Here is a 20381-nt window from a genome sequence, read left to right on the forward strand (position 1 = left end):
TAGTACAGGAAGGAGTGTTTGTCTGGACTGGATCTACACTTATTTTGTTTTGACCTTGAAACGCAAATGGCGGCTGTGAATAATATTACACAAATATGGCATAACGAGATACATTTTAATCAGTACAAATGCTCTAATATCACACTTTTAAGAATCTGATCATAGTAAGAAGGACCGTTTTAAGACAAATTGTTTAACTGGTGAGTTTGGGGCCCTTTTCGGAAATATGCATAGTTTACCCAAAACGAACGGGTGAACATTGTTTTTTTTAAAAACAGTCTTCTTGCCATGTCTAGAGTTCTTTATAGTGTCATTTGCATTTCAAGGTCAAAATAAAAAAAGTGTTTACATATCATAAAGTCAAATCTGGTAAAACCAATGCTGCTATTTTGCGCTTTAGACACTTGTGAGCAAAACGACAGAGCTAATTATTCTATGCAATATATGCGATACAAATGAGCTAATGATGTCCCCCATTAAACATGCATTTTTCGCATGTTTTGTTGAAATTTACAAACAGCTTAACAAATTACATGTCAACAGCAAGTCCCACTGTTTGCCATGATAAATCATGTTAAATTGCACCATAGTAGGAAATTTTGACTGGATTTGCTGTTTAGATGCCCTTTAAATTTAGTATTGCCAGGAAGTCAGAAGTGTCTTTTTGTTTTGCTTTACTTGACGAAGCCAGAATCGTGAATGCGGCTACCAAACTCACAAGTGACAATGGGCTATATGTAGAAACCGGTTAGGACCCCTCGTTGTATGAAGAAAAACATAAAACTTTCTAATTTCATAAAATTGTTCATAGTCAGTGTCCTTTTTACCTAGCCAACGCTCTATCTGCTCGTCATACCAATATACATTCTCATAACACCAGAAAAGCAAGCAATTAGTAGTGCACTTAGTTTACCTGTGCTGTAGTGCACTACTAGTAGTCTATTATACATTTAGGTCCCTGTTTAAACATAGTGCACTAGGGTGTAAAGGTTAGCTTACATTCAACTGTACAAATGTATCATAGGTACTTCCAATATACGAGATTAAAGAGTAATGTCTAAAGACTTGAAAAACAAAAACATACACTCCTGATGACGTCATACTAGGACCACAGGTAGAAAAGGCGGGAATTCCCCAGGTGGGAGTTCCCCGTCCACTGTAAAATGTTAGGCGTTACTGTCGAGTACCCGTGTGCTCTTATTTGCCATTAAATATATACAGTGACATAATTTCGTAGGCAGTGAAAACTTCAAACTTTAATTTTATATAAATTTCACATCGTTTGAACTTCAAATGAGTGAATTAGGGGTGGAGTCACTAGTTACAACCTAGTTATAGCCTATACGTAGTTGTGAGAGTCTCGATATCGGTTATTATGATTCATAGGAATTCCCACCATATATCTACTTTCGATTTTGATTTACATTTTTACATGTATATATACTGTAGGAATATGAATTAAATAAGAACATGCATTTGAAGCCGTTACCCGATTCTGTGCTGTACTAGTCACAGACACAACGTTAACTTCACCGAAACTAAAATGGCCAGTGGTGATCAGCCCTGTTCGATAAACTTTCAGCAAACAAACTAACTTTCATCCCTTCTTATGTCATTTCTTAGTTCTGTAATGTGTTTTTAAAACTATACGATGCCACGCCATAATTACCTGCTTTTCCTGACCAGTCCGATAGCTACATGTATAGATACTTTAGCCAACTGTTGCCTAGCTGCCAAGGTCCGTCACTGGGTATAACGAGACATGCGCAATAGGAACCTTTTTTTTCAAATATGACATCATCTTTCGCACATTTCGGCACTACAGCCAATTGAGTTTTTACCTATTTAATTCAGATAACTGTATCTAAACTGTATTTCGAATAAAGATATATCGCTATTCAAGCACAGATATCCCTATTTTAATTTCTTAAACTTTATCTGTATGTCTTTGGGTGTAAAGGTTAGCTTACATTCAACTGTACAAATGTATCATAGGTACTTCCTATATACGAGATTAAAGAGTAATGTCTTAAGACTTGAAAAACAAAAACATTCACTCCTTATGAAAATAGGATGACGTCATAGGACTACAGGTGGAGAAGACGGGAATTCCCCAGGTGGGAGGTCCCCGTCCACTGTAAAATGTCAGGCGTTACTGTCGAGTACCCGTGTGCTCTTATTTGCCATTAAATATATACAGTGACATAATTTCGTAGGCAGTGAAAACTTCAAACTTTAATTTGATATAAATTTCACATTGTATGAACTTCAAATGAGTGAATGAGGGTATGGATGATTCATAGGAATTCCCACCATATATCTACTTTCGATTTTGATTTACATTAATTCAATTCACGAACAGCGATGTACATGTATATAGGCCTATACTGTAGGAATATGAATTAAATAAGAACATGCATTTGAAGCCGTTACCCGACTCTGTGCTGTAAGTCACAGACACGTTAACTTCAACGAAAATAAAATGGCCAGTGGTGATCAGCCCTGTTCGATAAACTTCCAGCACACAAACTAACTTTCATCCCTTCCTATGTCATTTCTTAGTTCTGTAATGTGTTTTTAAAACTATACGATGCCACGCCATAATTACCTACTTTTCCTGACCAGTCCGATAGCTACATGTATAGATACTTTAGCCAACTGTTGCCTAGCTGCCAAGGTCCGTCACTGGGTATAACGAGACATGCGCAATAGGAACCTTTTTTTTCCAAATATGACATCATTTTTCGCACATTTCGGCACTACAGCCAATTGAGTTTTTACCTATTTAATTCAGATAACTGTATCTAAACTGTATTTCGAATAAAGATATATCGCTATTCAAGCACAGATATCCCTATTTTAATTTCTTAAACTTTAGCTGTATGTCTTAAGTAGAAATATGCATTGAGAAATAGAGATAAGGTTATAGCTGTATTGAAATAGACCTAGGTGTATATATGTATTTTATATATGAATACATTGTACGTATAATAGAGATATTTCTATTTAATATATTAGTACCTGTTTGGTATGCCAAGCACTGGGCCGATACACGTCCACAACATATAAATCTATGTCAGAGACTGTGACGCATAATACGTTTAGTAGGCCCAATGCATTTTGGCGAATTGAAAAATAAGTCATATAAAATCATTGAAAAATTGTCAAATATGCATGAAACATAAAGTAAATATTTACTTTATGTGTCTCAATACATTTTGCATGTTTGTATACTTTATCCTACGTTTACTTTAAGTTCTGTGAATAGGTTGCGTTTTCCGGCAACTATATTACTGTGGACAAGTCGAAGTGTATAATATAGAGACGGCTTGCTCATTTGCATACACGATTACGACCCCCTTAATTATTTAAAAAAGGCATTGAAAACATAAACTTGTATCAATACATGGCCAATGATAGTTCATAAGGAGTACTGAAGTGCACTTTCATGCAATAATTTGTGAAATGATAAAAAAGTAAACAAACTTGACTAAATTGTCCCTTTAAAACAGAATATGCCTAACTCCAACAACGTTAGCGGTATATGTTAACATTATAGGAATTAGAACAGTAGAAACAAAGAAAACAGTATTTCAAAGAAGGCAATCATCGGCATATACGTGAAACGACTAAAGAGTCCAGTCATTTTACAAAAACAAACAAAATACAAAAAAAAAAAATCTTGCCCTATCCTCAAAATAATTGAAACGAAAATTATTTTTTATCTATTTATTGATTTTTGATGAAAGTTATCAGTATAATTATAGGGAAAAAGTCTCAAGGAATAGGATATTAATTCAAATTGAAAGGAAAGGGGGATAGAAAATAAGACTAATTGCTATATCAACCTCTTGTGTAATATTTGTGTATTGAAGATTCAGAAATGAGAGATTTTACTTTCACATATTAGAATTTATGAGAGTTCAAACTTACAGGGGCTGACTGGGTGTTGTTTTACAGTTCAAATCGAATGAGAGGGTTGGGATGGGGGCGGGGCTATATTTCCGTCTGTATATGTAACACCAAAGTTTGTCAGTCCTCTAAATGTAAAAGGGATACAACTTCTCGGACAAGTTCGAGTTTCAGGGCTATCGGGTCATGGTCAAGGATAACATAAATCAAAGCAGGAGTTCCACACTTACTATTTTCAAATTCCAGAAACGATATTGCTCAAGACACCGATTGCACTATAAAACTATTTGCTGACGATACGTCACTAGATTTTGAAGTGAAGTCACCGGAGCTGCCTGTCAGCCCTTTGAACGATAATCTAACGGAAATTCACGAGCGATGTAAACATGAATGGATTGTTTATTTTAACCATAACAAAACTGTAACAATGACTGTAGGCAAGCAACTTGATAAACCGATTCAACGTTCTTTGTTTATGAACAACATTTAATTAACAGAAGTCACGTGCCACAATCACCTTGGTATCTCCATCTCAGCTAAAGGAAATTGGACTGATCATATAAATACTGTACGTTATTAGCAAAGCCTCTAAAAACTTAGTCTACTTGGGATTATAAAGGGTCATCTATATAGACGAATAATGATGATCATTCAAACACGAACAAATATCTAAAAATGTGCACAAATATAGTCATAAAATTTACCAAAATGTTTGTTTTGGACATGTAGTTTATTAAAATCACCATTAATTTGCTGTAGATGCTAACATTTTTTCTATAGCGTTACTTTGTGGTTAGATGTAGCATGAACTAATTCCAGGTCACAAAAATAACCTAACCTGAAAAATAGCCAAGCTGTTATACTCAACAGTGTATATAGTACAGGAAGGAGTGTTTGTCTGGACTGGATCTACACTAATTTTGTTTTGACCTTGAAACGCAAATGGCGGCTGTGAATAATTTAACACAAATATAAAATAAAGAGAGACATTTTAATCAGTACAAATGCTCCTATATCACACTTTTAAGAATCTGATCATAGTAAGAAGGACCGTTTTAAGACAAATTGTTTAACTGGTGAGTTTGGGGCCCTTTTCGGAAATATGCATAGTTTACCCAAAACGAAGGGTGAACATTGTTTTTTTTTCTAAAAACAGACTTCTTGCCATGTCTAGAGTTCTTTATAGTGTCATTTGCATTTCAATGTCAAAATAAAAACAGTGTTTAAACCAATGCTCCTATTGCTCCTGACATGACATGACTAGTTTGTGCAATACATGTATATGCGAAACATGCATTTTTCGCATGTTTTGTTGAAATTTGCAAACAACGTGGATTGTGAATATATCAATTAATTAAAACCGCAAAAGGCATGAAACAAAAATTGTTGAGTTGTTTCTATTAATTTTGTTAGCAATGGTGTTTTAACGTAGATTCACTGGAACTAAATTATCTTAGCAACGTTCAAAATGACACCAGTTCCATATTCAAATGTTACAGTTGATCTCCGTAAACGAATAAATAACCGAACGCTTAATAGGACAAATTGATTATCCATGTCGATCAATATCAGATACATGAGTATCTTATTATTGTTAAAATTTATACGAAAAGTCATTATATTGGTCTCCGAAGGTCAAAGGTCAAAATTGTTTATCAATGTTGATTAATATCGTATACATTTTAAATACATATCATACTACAGTTTGAAGATATACCAAAGGTCCTTATATGGGTCATCAAAGGTCACAGGTCAAATTGTCAGTCAATGTCGATCAATATCGAGTACGTGTTATATGCATATCTTATAACAGTCATAAGTTATACCAAAGGTCATTATATGTGTCACCAAATATCGAATTGTTAATCAATATCGATCAATATCTTATGCTTGTTAAATTGCATATAGACTTGAATCTTATAACACAGCAACATGTACATGTGGTTCACTTTTCAACGGGTCCGTTTTCAACAGCTACACATGGAAAAGAGAGACCTGGTGGTGTCCATTTTCAACAGGAGACTCAGTTTTCCTCGGCGTCCTGGTTCTATTTTCAACGTTGAAAATTCCCACGGAGGTCCATTTTCAACGTTACAACGATAGCTGAGGATTCGACACACAAACAAATTACAGAGACAAGTCATGTTAATGAGTTTGGTATTTCAAACATGTGAATGTGAACATTTGCTCCTACTGGCCAAACTGTGCAGAAGTGTTTGAAATAACAATGCACTGGAATATCGCCGGGGTCCATGCGCTTTATTAGAAATAAATGAATATAGTATTCGGAGCGCAAGAAACACCATTCCTTTTTTAATTAATTACCTGACCTACTTTCTACCGCTTCAGAGTAGAGACCCCGGTATTCAACCTCCGTAAAGTTGATTACTTATTCGATTCCATCATTACATATCTGTTTCTCCTTCATTGATTAGCACTTCAAATGGTTCAAAACCTATAATAAAACGTCCCCATTACCTTTTCAAACATTTTATTCCTTATCCATACCTTATTACCTATTCAATTCCCCCATTACTTATTCGGTTCCTTCATTACTTATTCGTTTTCTCTTTACTATTTCAGACATAAACTGGTTCAAAAATAATTATTTAACATAAATCCAGCCAATAAATAATGGAATAAGGAATAATTAATCAACTTCACGGAGGTTCCTGTTCAGTTTAGAGACCCCGATGTGGAGCTTGGACATGGTGTATATGTACCGACACTATACCGACACTAACATTTTGACTAAATGGTTGGGCCAACCACAGGGGCATGTCCAGTCTATGTTAAAAGACAGCCAGATATACCTTATATATTATACCAGACACTATACTATGCCCCTGTGCTTGAACAATGAAAGAAAGAAATTCTGACAATCAAGAGGCCTAAACATTATCGGTTATCTGAGTTCTGATATGTATAGATGATATTTTGCCCCTCAGCCCTGTGGTCTTATGTGTACATTGTGTATTTCTCTCTTATCACTGTAATTTAACAAAGAGTGGTGTTTTTGTTGCTGCATCTGTTGGTTCATTGTAGCCTATCTAAATTTTGTTGGGAACAATATCCCCAAAGTGTTAAATAATAATCGAGTAATATACCAAGATATGACCATTGTAATAAACTATTCTGGTAGCGTGTGGAAAGCTACTTTTTTACTTACAATGATGATTTTGTTCCCAACACCTTACAAACACTGTCAAGCTGGTTATTCCACTGTATATTTGTCAACCTTGTATACCTAGAAGTTTGTGGCTGGAGACATTTTCAATGGCGATACTATTGGTTTTGAGGTCCAGAGGGCCTATATCGATGACCTGGTTGGGTTTGATCAAATGTCAAAATAATGTTCATGTTCAATTCGTTAATAGCTCTATATGTTGGTGTCGAACAATGGTATATGCTTATGGCGTTGGGATCTCAACTGCTTTTAAGAAATAACTCAGAAACAAAGTCCAGACATAAAGGAGTGTGAAAAGACCGAGGGGATTGTTTTACAACATAATTGTGTTTAAAGAAAGTAAGTCCAGATTTGATATTTTGACCCTATAGGGTCTATATTTACAACAGGATTGTGTTTATCTCTTGGTACTCAGCGATGCTATATATGGTTATGGGGTGGAGATCTGAACGGTTAGTAGCGACTGAAAGGACTTAATTCTATTGGCCCCGCCCCTCATGCCTGAAGGGGATGGGGGTCAGTGTCACTGTTTATGAAAAACCATTTTCCCTTTCCCTATGGATGTTTCTGACCATATTTGGTGCAAATCTATTCAGTACTTTTTGACTAGTAAGCAATTTGAAGGACTTGACCTCTATTTTCCCCATTGGGCAAAACCCCTCTTGCCCCAAGGGGGTCAGAGTCACCATTTATGCAAATTCTGTCCATGGCATAAGCTCACTGGCCCTTTGGTTAGGGCCAAGTGAGTAAAAAACACAACAAATAGAACTCTTATCAAAGTTATACACTTCCAGCTTTTTTTAATCAATATTGCATGGTCAACTACATAGGTCAAAAACTTTTTAAAAATCTAGTATAGGTACTGAACAACATATGGGAGGCCCATCGAATGCCATTCATCAAAGACAAAACCATGACAACACATACAAGTCTGTTTCTCAGCTTCCCGATAAACACAAACTGATACAGGTAGGGATGGTCACACCACAGACCTCAGATCTTTACCTTAGGTTACGTGGCCAGTGATCGGGATACAAAATATACGACACATAGGTAATACAGTAACTGTATTTCGTTGTTTAACTATCAAAGACAACTGACACCTTCCAACCTTGAATGACACCTGATCAAGTTATACCTTAAATGTATCAGATGAACAATGAGAAAATAAAACCCTATCACCTTGGTTACTATCACCAGAGACCTATATACACATGTAATAATCTGACCAGAAATACCCAACATATCCCCATAGAGTCCCACTGAAGACATGACAGCATTAATTACTTCAAATAAATCTATCAGTCATTTACAAAACATGGCACCAAATCAATCGTTATGGAAACTTTTCATTGGTCGACGCCTGTCCATGGTGGGCGTGGTCACATGTCCCTACAACAGAGAAACAAACTTATTGTTATTATATATTGTCCAAATGATTGGTACGCTTTATAGGTAATGCTATTATTGTTTGTTAGATATATCAATGTGTACATTATAAATTTTCTCTGGCATTTCCTATGATCAAGTCTTATGAAGAGTACAAAATACAGATCAGTACCATTTAGGAATTTTTTAAAACAACATATATTTGTACTACAATTATAGTGTTTTAGTATGTATATGTATGAAGACGTCTAGACGTATACTTAGAAATTATTTTTAATTTCATGCAAGAAATAACCATCTGTATGACCACAGGAATTCATGGTTATTTACATTGTAATAGGAGATGGGAAATGTAACAATCAGACTAGGACTCAAGCCTGGGACTCGAACCTGGGACCTCTGAACTCCGTCTAGTCCAGCTACACATGTATACACCTATAGACACAATCCTAATGTCAATATAATATTTTAATGTCCTTTCCGCACTTGTCTGTTGGTGATATCATGATCTCACAAGCACTATTAAATGTCCCTTCATGGTCAGTGTATTTTTCATGGTTGGTCATCTCATTTTATATCAACTGCGGTACAAGTTAACTATGAAGGTACCATACAATAAGCAATAAGCCCAAGAACCATAACACTTTCTGACTCAGTGGGAAGGGATTAACTATTACAAAATAATTAAGTAGCATAAATTGGCATTTCTACATAACTGAAAAGTATACGAATACTTACTAAAAATTAACCCCTGCCCACAAATAAGGCCTTGTCCAGAAATAAGGCCTTGCCCACAAATAAGGTCTTGCCCACAAATAAACCCCTGCCCACAAATAAGGCCTTGTCCAGAAATAAGGCCTTGCCCACAAATTAGGCCTTGCCCACAAATAAACCCCTGCCCACAAATAAGGCCTTGTCAAAAAATAAACCCCAGCCAACAAATAAGGTCTTGTCAAAAAATAAACCCCAGCCAACAAATAAGGTCTTGCCCACAAATAAACCCCTGCCCACAAATAAGGCCTTGTCAAAAAATAAACCCCAGCCCACAAATCAGGTCTTGCCTACAAATAAACCCCTGCCCACAAATAAGGCCTTACCCACAAATAAACCACTGTCCACAAATAAGGCCTTGCCCACAAATAAACCCCTGCCCACAAATAAGGCCTTGCCAAAAAATAAACCTGCCCACAAATAAGGCCTTGCCCACAAATAAATCCCTGCCCACAAATAAGGTCTTGCTCAGAAATAAGGCCTTTCTCACAAATAAACCCTGCTCCCAAATAAGGCCTTGCCCACTAATAAACACCTGCCCAAATCACAAACAAGTCATCATTTTGAATATCAGGGATGATCCACACTGATTCTGTTATATGTTACACTACACCAATCAGTTTCTACAGATGTATGCCTACACCACAAGTCAGCCATCACCATGTTAGATTTATAAGGATACATACATGTACACACAGTCAAGGTCTGCCATACAGCTCTAAAGGCCGAAAGACCATTACATCATTTAGAAAAAGATATTGGCTTTGATTGGTTAGCTATTGAGCGAGCTTATTAAAAATCTGAATTGACTTATTGATTCAATAGGTCTTAGATAAAGCTAAGGATATCTCCTGAAATTTACAATTTAATAACATGTCAGAAACTTAGAAACTTGAGACAAGAAAAAAAAAACAGTCAAAAATCAATATGAATTCTAGAAGTCCTAAACAATTTCAAAACTTCACATTACTTCTCATAAACTTTCAAAATTCAATTATCTCAATATGCGCTTGTTTTATTTGATATCAATTTATCCAAAAACAAGATTTATTTTGGGGTACATGCTTAATTGTATTTAAACAATTGTTGACTTGCAGAAGGACGACCAGACTGTCAGAGATAATTTGATGGGTGTATGATAGACGTTACACAGGCTTGTGTTTTTGTAACTTTTGAAAAACAAGAAGCCCATCGGCCTTAATGGTCATCTGACTCTTAATTAAGACCTCTGTACTATTGTAGGTTACATTTAAAACCATTAAATCTCTGTAGTATTGGATCATATTTCATAAAATGTAATTCATGTATTAAAGATGTAAAGTTTCAATCTTGAATATCAGAATAAAAAAATATCCGATTGAAATTAAAAGCAATGATCTTGAACACTATGCTTCTCTGATATTGTACAACTTTTTCTTTCAGGTCACCATATAAAGCTAATCTTTTTGGTATTTGCAATGATGGTCGGTCCCGGCAAACAAAATTATTTGTTTGGCGAGGATCAGTCCATTGGTCTGGATGGTGCCCAGAGCCACTCGGCCAATGCTGTTGTATCTATGTTGCACCACTTCTTCGAATACCATGGGGAAGGAGAAAAAACTGTGTACTTGAATGCAGACAATTGTGGTGGCCAAAATAAGAATCAGGTGTGGAATATTTGTAGTTGAGTTAAGAAAACACCTTAAAGGAGTGTGGCACATCAGTTAAGATCATTTGCCAAGTTGAACTGAATTCATTCAAAAAAGCCAGCAGTGTAAGTTTCTGCTTATCACAAAACTGGTAGTTATGCAAATATAAGGAGCAGGCTGTATGTTTCTTTGTACTGAAACAATTATTCAACATTACATAATCATTATGACATTATAAGTTACATATTTTTGAAGCTGTTGAATGTTGATACCCACTCATCTCCGATTTCTCCAAAATTTTGTAATTGTGAAGTCACAATAGTGTTATTATACAGGTGTCTTATTTTTGACATGCTAGTAGAAAGCAGGCCAGTAATATAATAAACTTAATAATACAGGTTCTAACACTGCTTTATACAATGAACCTAATTTTATTTTTTTATGATTCAGGTTGTCACAAGCTATCTGGCTTGGAGAGTGGCAAATGGATATCATGATGACATCCATCTACATTTCATGAAGCCATATCATGCCCGTTGTCTTGTGGATGGGATGTTTGGTATTGCCCGAAGGAAAATCAGACGCAATGATGTGGATAGTTTGTCTGACCTGAAGATGACAATTCATGCTTCATCCACACATAACCAGGCAGATTTATACAGTGAGATGTCACCAAATTCGTGGATCTGGAGAGACTGGAAACAATTCTTCAAGCCTGTATTTAGAGCGGTTCCTGGTATTGGGAAATATCATCACTTTCCCTTTGCTTCCACCACTTCAGGTACATGTACTGCTATATTTACATATTTCAATCCATTGAATTTATATAATGTACTGCGCTTTCATTATCAATTACCTCCATGGGTAATTCCGCTAGATTTATGAGTCTGATTCTAATGATTTATTTGGTATGTGGGGCATGCAGAATTTTTATCCAATTAAAAAATAAAATGGTTTTGTACAGGTTCATTTTTATTTTTATGTGTATCCCTTTTAAAACTAAGTTCAATTAAAACATGCCATTCTGTTTCTTTCTTTAAGGAATGGTTACTGTTAAAAAAAGTGTTGACGGGGAGACAACACCAGTGAGGCTTGTGAAGAGGGGACAGATTATTCCACAGGGTTTGCCAGTGAGACTGGAGGCAAAGGGTTTTTCCGCAGAACATGCATGGTACCTGTACAAAAATATCAGGCCTTTTGTAAAGGATCCGTCTAAGGACCTTCTATGTCCACTGCCCACGGTCCCAGAGCCCACCTCTAGACCCACCCACACAGAAGAGTGAACTGAAAGTTGAGATCAAAATTGTTATTGATGAAAACTTAAATACTGTACTCATGCTTTTATTTTATATTATGAAATGAGCATTGCTTGTTAGGATACAGTTAAATACAATTTCAAAATAAATGTTTTATCTTCTTACACTACATGTAATTAATTGCAACAATATAATCCTGATGGAGTCCTGGAGTTTACTTTGCAATCTGTTTCTACCAAATAAAATATAAAATGATTGTTATTTGTATTAGGTAAGGGATGTGACTGATTGTTTTTGTATGTAATTACAAGGGATGTAACCTGCTTATTGCAAGATACATGTTTGTGTTCAAGTTAATATGTGAATCACAAATTTTATCCTTGTAAATAAATGAATCATGACAACTGAAAAAGGATTTTTTTCTTTTTAAATGACTATAGATATAATAACGATTACAAAATAACAGTCTTCAATTCAATACCTGTAACAGCAAAGCATTATGCAACTGTCTGTGATAAATGACGTTGCAAAAAATGACGTCAAAAATGGTACTGGTAAAATGACGTCGTTAGTAACGCCAACGTCATCTAGCATACCAAATGCGACAGTACGCAGTAGCAAGTATAGTGATACTGTTGGACATGGTGGCCATCTTGGATTTTCGACCAACCCTAAAAATAACAACACTTGGTCAAGACCATCTCAGGATTATTTCAGGTAAGTTTGCATTGAATCCAACTACTGGAACTTGAGAAGTTTGAAATGTGAAAAGTATGGATAGTGCATGGGGGACGATGTCGATAGGATGTTTACCTCAAAAAAGTTAACTACCTGTAACATATCCTTTTTTAGGTTATTTGTTGCAGTCTGGAAAGTTCATATCCAGAAAATTGGTTTACAGTGACCCAGGTGTCAAGCTCACAGACTACTGAACACAGTGTTCTACAGGTAAGATGGTAGGTGAGACACAGATGTTGACATTACAGGTAAGATGACATGTCAAATACAGGTATTGAAATTACAGAAAAGACAACAGGTAAGTAACAGGAGTTAACATTAAAGGTAAGATGAATAGTGTTGATGTTACAGGTAAGATGACAGGTGAGATGCAGGTGTTAACATTACTAGTAAGATGATAGGTGAGATACAGGTGTCAACATTACTAGGGTAACAGGAGAGGAGAAATGTAGCGGCCAGACCAGGGTTCGAACCCGGGACCTCCGAACACAAGCCGGATGCTCTACCAATTGAGCTACCTGGTCACCAATGATCGACCCAGTCCAGTCCCGCTACACTAGTAAGATGATAGGTGAGATACAGGTGTTGATGTTACAGGTACAAGTTTAACTGTATAAAGCTGAATGTACAGGCAGAATTAGTCTCATCAAGTAAAGATAAGTGAAGGACAATCTGTTTCCTCTACCAGAGATACTGACCTGGCCAACACCATCTCGACTGTAGTACCGCCTCTCAATTACCTGTAATATATACATGACATATCTATGACAATTAGGCAAAATCTAAAACCAGGTGGGTATGATAGAGACAATTTTTCATTGCATACCAGATGCCCAATCAGTCTGTATCGTTCAGCAACTTTAAAACGAAAAGTTAATGCTGGACGAATGACAGACACTGTACACAGCATAAGCTCATGTGCCCTTTAGGCAGGTGAGCTGAAAAATGGTAGCCCTTTACACTATAGTACAAATGTTTATACCTGGCCTTTAGCTTACACCTCGGCAGGGTATGAATTGCTCTAGTGTAGCAACACCAGATTAAATCACTCCAGCGCTATTAATCAGCCTTCATTGCTCTCAAATGCATTAATATTCTAAATTCTGTACAGTACATAATCCACACATTTATCCGTATAGTACATGTTTGTACAGTATGTCCTAAACTACACAAGGTTGTCATATCATAGGGGGCTTATGGTAATGCATGCGATATACCAGTAATTTCTGGAAATGTAAATGAAAAAGCATTAATAACATCATGTGGTCATTTCTCAATTTATTTAATATTTGGAATTTATTGTATCCTAGATTAACTGGGGGAGTCATTTTGACCAAATTATACTGAAATAATGATGTCCTGACATTATTTTAACATACAAGGGTTTGCTACATTGGTGTGCATTGGACGGAATCGTAGCTTATATAATTAGATGACACCTGTCATAAAAATGTCCGTCGTCTTGACCAACGACATCGCAGCTACATACACCAGCATGCTAGTGGCACAATATCATTAGCCTGTATTATTTGATTATTGAGAAGTTAACCCCAAGTCAGTCAGAAAGATGACTGACCTGCACCCTGGCATAAGTTCACTTGCTTTTCAGGTTCAGAGATTGAGTTTTTAATGAGTTACGCTCTAAAACACTGCAATGGACTCCCTGCATACTTATTGGTATCCATTTTCAAGAGAACTATACCTACTTAAGTACTAAAGGACCCTACTTACAATGCTCTGGTTGGCTCTTCCTCCTCTTTTATTACACTCTTAGATAGAATCAACACCACTTTCTATTTCACTTCAATATTGAACAGTATTAGTTCTTAGGTTACGTAAGTCTGTGAAAACAGAAGCAATTGTACTTCACACAATGGACCATAATATCTTGGACAAAGAAAATGTATTGTTAGCGTTCTAGTGGCTTTATTTTTCAAGGGATTTTGATCGAACTTACCACAAATACAAAGGACTAATATCTCGGGACAAGTTTGTGTTTCAGGGTTGTTATGTCAAGGTCAATCTTACTATTTTTATAGGAAGACCTTGTCAGCACTCTATTGGCTAGTGGACTTGAAGGTTTTTAATCAAACTTCACATAATGAAAAAAGAGGAGTAAAATCTGGCACAAATTTGAGTTTCAGGGATTTTTGGTCAAGTTCAAGGTCACAGTTGCTAATTTTAACAGGGGTCAGTAGGGGGTATTGCTTTATCAAAACCCAGTATATGCTTGGTTTGAATATGTTCATAGTGATTTGATAAAAGGGCGAAGAACATTGACATCAACTTTTTCCTTCCAACAAAGAGACCACTGGAGTCATGATATGGGAACTATACATACAGAATGGAAGGGGGATGATTAGGTTGCTCAAATAAGTGGTATGTTAAAGAAGTTTGTATAGTTATAATATTAGGCTAGTAAATATTAATTATGGATGCATGTGAGGGTCTAACAGAGTACCCACAGACAACCCAATCATGTGGTTAAGTATGAGGTGATGTCGTACTTTTTCTCATGGGCTGACTGAAAGGCAAGTGTGTTACCATTGTTCCACCTGATCTTTATATTAAAACAATAAACGGCTTAGTCTCCCAAGTTGTTATTTGTTAAACAAGTACATTTATTTATTTCATGCCAATTTCTGGCAGTAAACTACAGAATATTTTAAGTGTTTTTAGAACTAATTGAATGTGATTTTCAAGCCTTGAAAAAACATGATATAATTCTTTTTTTATTATATTGTTATATCGTATTAAATGTATTGTTATGATGTTGTTGTTGATTATGTAACATTCCAAAGACACAGTATAGTATTGGAGATAGTGTTCAGATTTATGTTCAAATAAGCCCCCTCCCCTACAGTAGATTTTTAGGTCACCTGAGACAAAGTCTCAGTTGACCTATTGTGATCGCCTTTTGTCCGGCGGCGTCCGGCGTGAGTCGTAAGCAATTTACATTTTCAACTTCTTCTCAATTACCAACTGGCCCAGAGACCTGATATTGAGTCTGTAGCATGATGGGATGAAGGGCTACCAAGTTTGTTCAAAAGGATGACCTTGACCTTCATTCAAGGTCACAGGGGGCCAAAAGTGCTAAAATATATCAAAACTTGGGTGACCATTAAGGCCCATGGGCCTCTTGTTAAATAAGCCCCCTCCCCTAAGGTAAATTTTTATGCATTAAAGTTTGGGGAAGGCTTATTTGTCAACTACTATTTGTGGTCAGGGGCTTATTTGTGGATAAATACGGTAACAGTTTAATTTCTGTTCATATCATGGCTTTGATCTTACACTGTCGGGATCTATACAAATAAAACAATCAGTCATCAAATTCTATTGAATATCACAGGGACATGATAGAGAATTCCTACAGTGTAGGTGTTTTTAATTTCATGGAGCAAATATTTTGAGGCTACTTTCATTTGAACTAGTATTTTTTTATTATCACAGATAGCTGCTGAAAAATGTCTATACATTTGTGTGTATAGATATATATTCATATATATTTATATGTATAATGTATAGTATAGATTTTCCCTTGGGATTTCCTACTGCTGTTTTAAATCACAGAGTGAATATAGTGAAAATTTAACCCCCACAAATATTACTAATTACAAACTACATGTATACCCAATAGTACTGTTATAGGTAGACAGGTACCAATACTTTCAGCAAAACTATAATTTGGGTCAGAAATTATGCCAAGTTCCTGTGGGTAGAATTTCGACAAGTCTGTGGGTTGAATTGATACCAAAAATACACAATTAGCCAAAAAAACATGATACTGTACCTACATTCTGGTCTGATCTCAAGTTTGATGACCAAATTATTATGCAGGAATTTATTTTTTATTTTCTCTTTTGATGTTTCTAGATCATTCCATTTAGTTAGTTTTTGTTTTGTTTTGTTTTTTGTTTTTTTTTTTGCATTTTGTTCCTTTTTTAACAGTTATTTTTATAATACCAAATAAAAGTTATTTATATTTTTGAAAAGGTATGTTTTTAACAGAATTACATTTTGTAGTAATATCTGTTATTTTGCTCACGAGATTATAACTCCATTGAGAGAAATGTGTATGCCGTGGTTATGTGACTTCCATTGTAACGCTGATGGATAAATCCATGGAGTGATTGTTATGGAATAAAATGTTGCAAGTTCAATACACAAACAGATTTGAGAAAGGATATTAGAAAGGGTTTGTTATTTCTAGTCTAAGAAAGCATGGAAAAAATGAATATACAAATGTGATCGGGATGGAAATGACAAACCGAGGCCATTATCCCGAAAATATAAAAACTTGATCATGTATATTGACTTTCTCACACATCATTGATCTTAATTCATCAAAAGACACAACAAATAAAACTATGATGTACTCGGGTTATTGAGGAGACAATGACTCGGAAGTATACATATGTGTATAGTTATCATTGGGATACAGTATATATATAAAGTGACCATTCGGAAGTGCCTTTTTGATATGCCTTACCGGTGATGTGTTCATCAGCTTTCATATAATATTCTAATGTTAATCAAACATCTCAGCTGATCCATTACACCTGTAAGGAACCTACATACTGATCACTCTGTCTGATGGTATAGCCATAGCTTGGAAGCTGATTAGGGCCAAGAATGGCAAGCTCAAATCAAAGCCAAGTACGAGATGTATAATGTAACCTTTGCTTGTACAACTTTGAAATTCACTACTTATTCACATTTTTTTTGATTTTTTTTTTAAATACATGTAGTTTCACAAGTTTTAAAATGCTAAAAGGAGATTTCTCATAATTGATCATTCATGAAGAGGAATCTGTCTGACTGAATGGTTATGGTGAAACCAGTATCCACTGTATGTATGTAGTATCTCATGTTGGAAGCTTGTTGGAATTACTATCATTTCCCCAATATATGTATTGATTTAATCAATCATGACTTGCTCAAAATGAATTTGAAAAAAATTATTCCTCGTATGTACTGGAATAGATTTGTTTTCATAGTATTGTATACAGCCATGTATGCTATGATATTTTTATGTGGCTTTATGAATACGTTAAAACTTGTTTTATGTGATGCCTTGAGTGTCCCAAACTGCTGCTGATACATGTACATATTGTAGACAGCATTCCTATGTCATATATCCTCATTAGAATTTATATGTTTGTGTTCTGATATCTCATTGGTTATTTCCATTGAAAATAAATTCTGATTAGGTACTGTACATCAGGTAGTTTTTGCAAGATGAAGTTTTTGCTCTAATTATGAAAATCTACTGTTTAATTTTAGTGATTTAATATTTTACATTTTTAAAGTGTCAGAAGATTAAAAGTAACAATATTTTTGCATCAACACTCGGCTTTGAAGTTGTCGAGTACACTTCTTAACATTTTTCGTGCTGCCTGAAATATATGTCATGGACTTATACAGATTTGTAGTTAAAATCCGTGAGAGGTAGACTAAACTATAATTCGCAAGTGACCCATGCACCAACGATTTATTATGTGGCTTTGCCAGGACTACTGAACAATGTGTTTATATGTTTGTTATGGTAGGTTGATGATATAGGTAGGGACCAGAGAAACTCTTGTTTCACTTATAAAATACATAACCTATCTAGGAGGCAATTCATAGACAATCAACATGAAACTTTTACAATTTTTTAATTTTGAAAGGTCTCCAAATTCACAAAAATTAGATACATGCAAAAAATACCCGATATATAGTAACTAGATTATTGCCTATATGCCAGAATCACTGTCATGCTGCCCGAGTACTGAATGGATAAATGGTTATCACTGTTAAACAGATTATCACTGTGTGACAGGCATGTGACAATCACAGTTGACCTTGAGATCTATAGAGTTTGACATTGACAGTTTACCTTGAGGACCAGAGAGTTTGACAGTCTTGGTTGGCTTTGATTTCAAAGAGTGTTTGATAGTCACTTTTGTCCTTGAGATCTAGAGTGTTTGACAGTCACAGTTGACCTCGAGAACCACAGAGTTTGACAGTCACAGTTGACCTTGAGATCTAGAAATTTTGACAGTCACAGTTGTTCTTGAGGACCAGATACTTTGATAGTAACAGTTGACCTTGAGATCTAGAGTTTGACAATAACAATTAACCTTGAGATCTAGAGAGTTTGGCAGGGACATTTGACCTTGAGAACCCGAGAGTTTGACATTCACTTTTGACCTTGAGAACCAGAGAGTTTGACATTCACTTTTTACCTTGAGGACCAGAGAGTTGGAAGTCTTGGTTGGCCTTGATATCAAGAGCGTTTGAGAGTCACAGTTGACCTTGAGGACCAGAGAGTTTGACAGACATAGTTGACCTTGAGGACCAGAGAGTTTGACAGACATAGTTGACCTTGAGGACCAGAGAGTTTGACAGACATAGTTGACCTTGAGGACCAGAGAGTTTGACAGACATAGTTGACCTTGAGGACCAGAGAGTTTGACAGACATAGTTGACCTTGAGGACCGGAGAGTTTGACAGTCATAGTTGACCTTGAGGACCGGAGAGTTTGACAGTCATAGTTGACCTTGAGGACCAGAGATTTTGACAGTCATAGTTGACCTTGAGGACCAGAGAGTTTGACAGACATAGTTGACCTTGAGGACCAGAGAGTTTGACAGTCACAATTATCTACACCAATGAGAACAAGCAAGGACATCAATGTCAAACTATGATATCGAGTGTTTTACCCCCCAAAGACCTCAACCTTATGTTTGTTAGATCCAGTTTATCTCCTGTGTGCAGGATTATTTTCTCAACCTTTTGGCAGGATCTATAAATGAATGTGATGAAATCTTTTATCCAATCCAGGATAAGTCCTTCTCGAAGTAAGATAACAATCTTTTTAATCCAGGAGTAAGGGAAACAATAATCATGACAAGCGATACGTTTTTTTTGTTTTTTTTTTTGCGATTCTGTGGTATTGTTGTTATATATATATATTTATATTCATTTGCTCAATGTATTTCTTTTGATCATGAACATTCCGTGACATAATGTACTGGATGAGTTAATTTTCATATGATTATAAGGATGAGATTATGTAGGGACCACGGAACCAAATCAAAAATAGAATGTGGGTTTTCCCCGTTTGAGCAGAAGATTTAATAGGAAGGTGAATACATCGGGGCCTACTGATTGGATATTAAGATGAGAGAAGTTTCCAAGGTTTTAATATGTGGGTCGGGCAATACATATAGATGTAAAATATATAGAAAAACAGTTATTTTTTTGCTAGCCTGTTTTTGTCAGGGGGAGGTAAGTAAGTGTGTATTTTGTTATTAATTAAGATGAATTTTTGGTGCTAATTTCAATACAAGATGGCGGCCCCCATATAAAAAAAAGTTCAAATTGGTAGAATTTTTTATAATTCCATTTAGAGGTTTCCGAGATGACATACTTCAAAATTATTGCTACTGGACCAGTGTTGAAAACTCCATTTAAGCAGTACAGTGATAAACGTTAACATTACCGTCTATGGGAAAT

At 35.7% G+C, this 20381-nt stretch overlaps 1 protein-coding gene, 2 long non-coding RNA genes and 1 other non-coding gene across 4 annotated transcripts; 1 reads left to right on the forward strand and 3 right to left on the reverse strand.

The window, feature by feature from the left end:
* Positions 1 to 7875: 7875 nt before the first annotated feature.
* LOC117318553 lies at positions 7876 to 10139 on the reverse strand. The gene is made up of 2 exons (XR_004530403.1): positions 9946 to 10139; positions 7876 to 8491 (listed from the first exon to the last, which is right to left on the reverse strand). It is a non-coding gene; the product is annotated as an uncharacterized LOC117318553 (long non-coding RNA).
* Positions 10140 to 10745: 606 nt separating this feature from the next.
* LOC117318552 lies at positions 10746 to 12170 on the forward strand. Its single transcript, XM_033873525.1, has 3 exons — positions 10746 to 10905; positions 11338 to 11668; positions 11929 to 12170. Exons 1-3 carry the CDS (start codon positions 10816 to 10818, stop codon positions 12168 to 12170), a joined length of 663 nt encoding a protein of 220 aa, XP_033729416.1. The 5' UTR covers positions 10746 to 10815.
* Positions 12171 to 13333: 1163 nt separating this feature from the next.
* Positions 13334 to 13405, reverse strand: Trnat-ugu. Its single transcript has one exon. It is a non-coding gene; the product is annotated as a tRNA-Thr (tRNA).
* Positions 13406 to 16796: 3391 nt separating this feature from the next.
* LOC117318549 lies at positions 16797 to 19936 on the reverse strand. Its single transcript, XR_004530402.1, has 2 exons — positions 19493 to 19936; positions 16797 to 19352 (listed from the first exon to the last, which is right to left on the reverse strand). It is a non-coding gene; the product is annotated as an uncharacterized LOC117318549 (long non-coding RNA).
* Between the last annotated feature and the right edge of the window lie 445 nt (positions 19937 to 20381).

This window comes from Pecten maximus, unplaced genomic scaffold, assembly GCF_902652985.1.
Source record: "Pecten maximus unplaced genomic scaffold, xPecMax1.1, whole genome shotgun sequence".
NCBI lineage: Eukaryota > Metazoa > Mollusca > Bivalvia > Pectinida > Pectinidae > Pecten > Pecten maximus.

Bases quoted from the DNA above. Each gene is read 5' to 3' on its own strand.
- LOC117318552 (XM_033873525.1), top strand. From the start codon at position 10,816: ATGTTGCACCACTTCTTCGAATACCATGGGGAAGGAGAAAAAACTGTG. The intron at 10,906-11,337 runs GTGTGGAATATT...TTTATGATTCAG, and splicing joins GTGGCCAAAATAAGAATCAG to GTTGTCACAAGCTATCTGGC. The intron at 11,669-11,928 runs GTACATGTACTG...TCTTTCTTTAAG, and splicing joins CTTTGCTTCCACCACTTCAG to GAATGGTTACTGTTAAAAAA.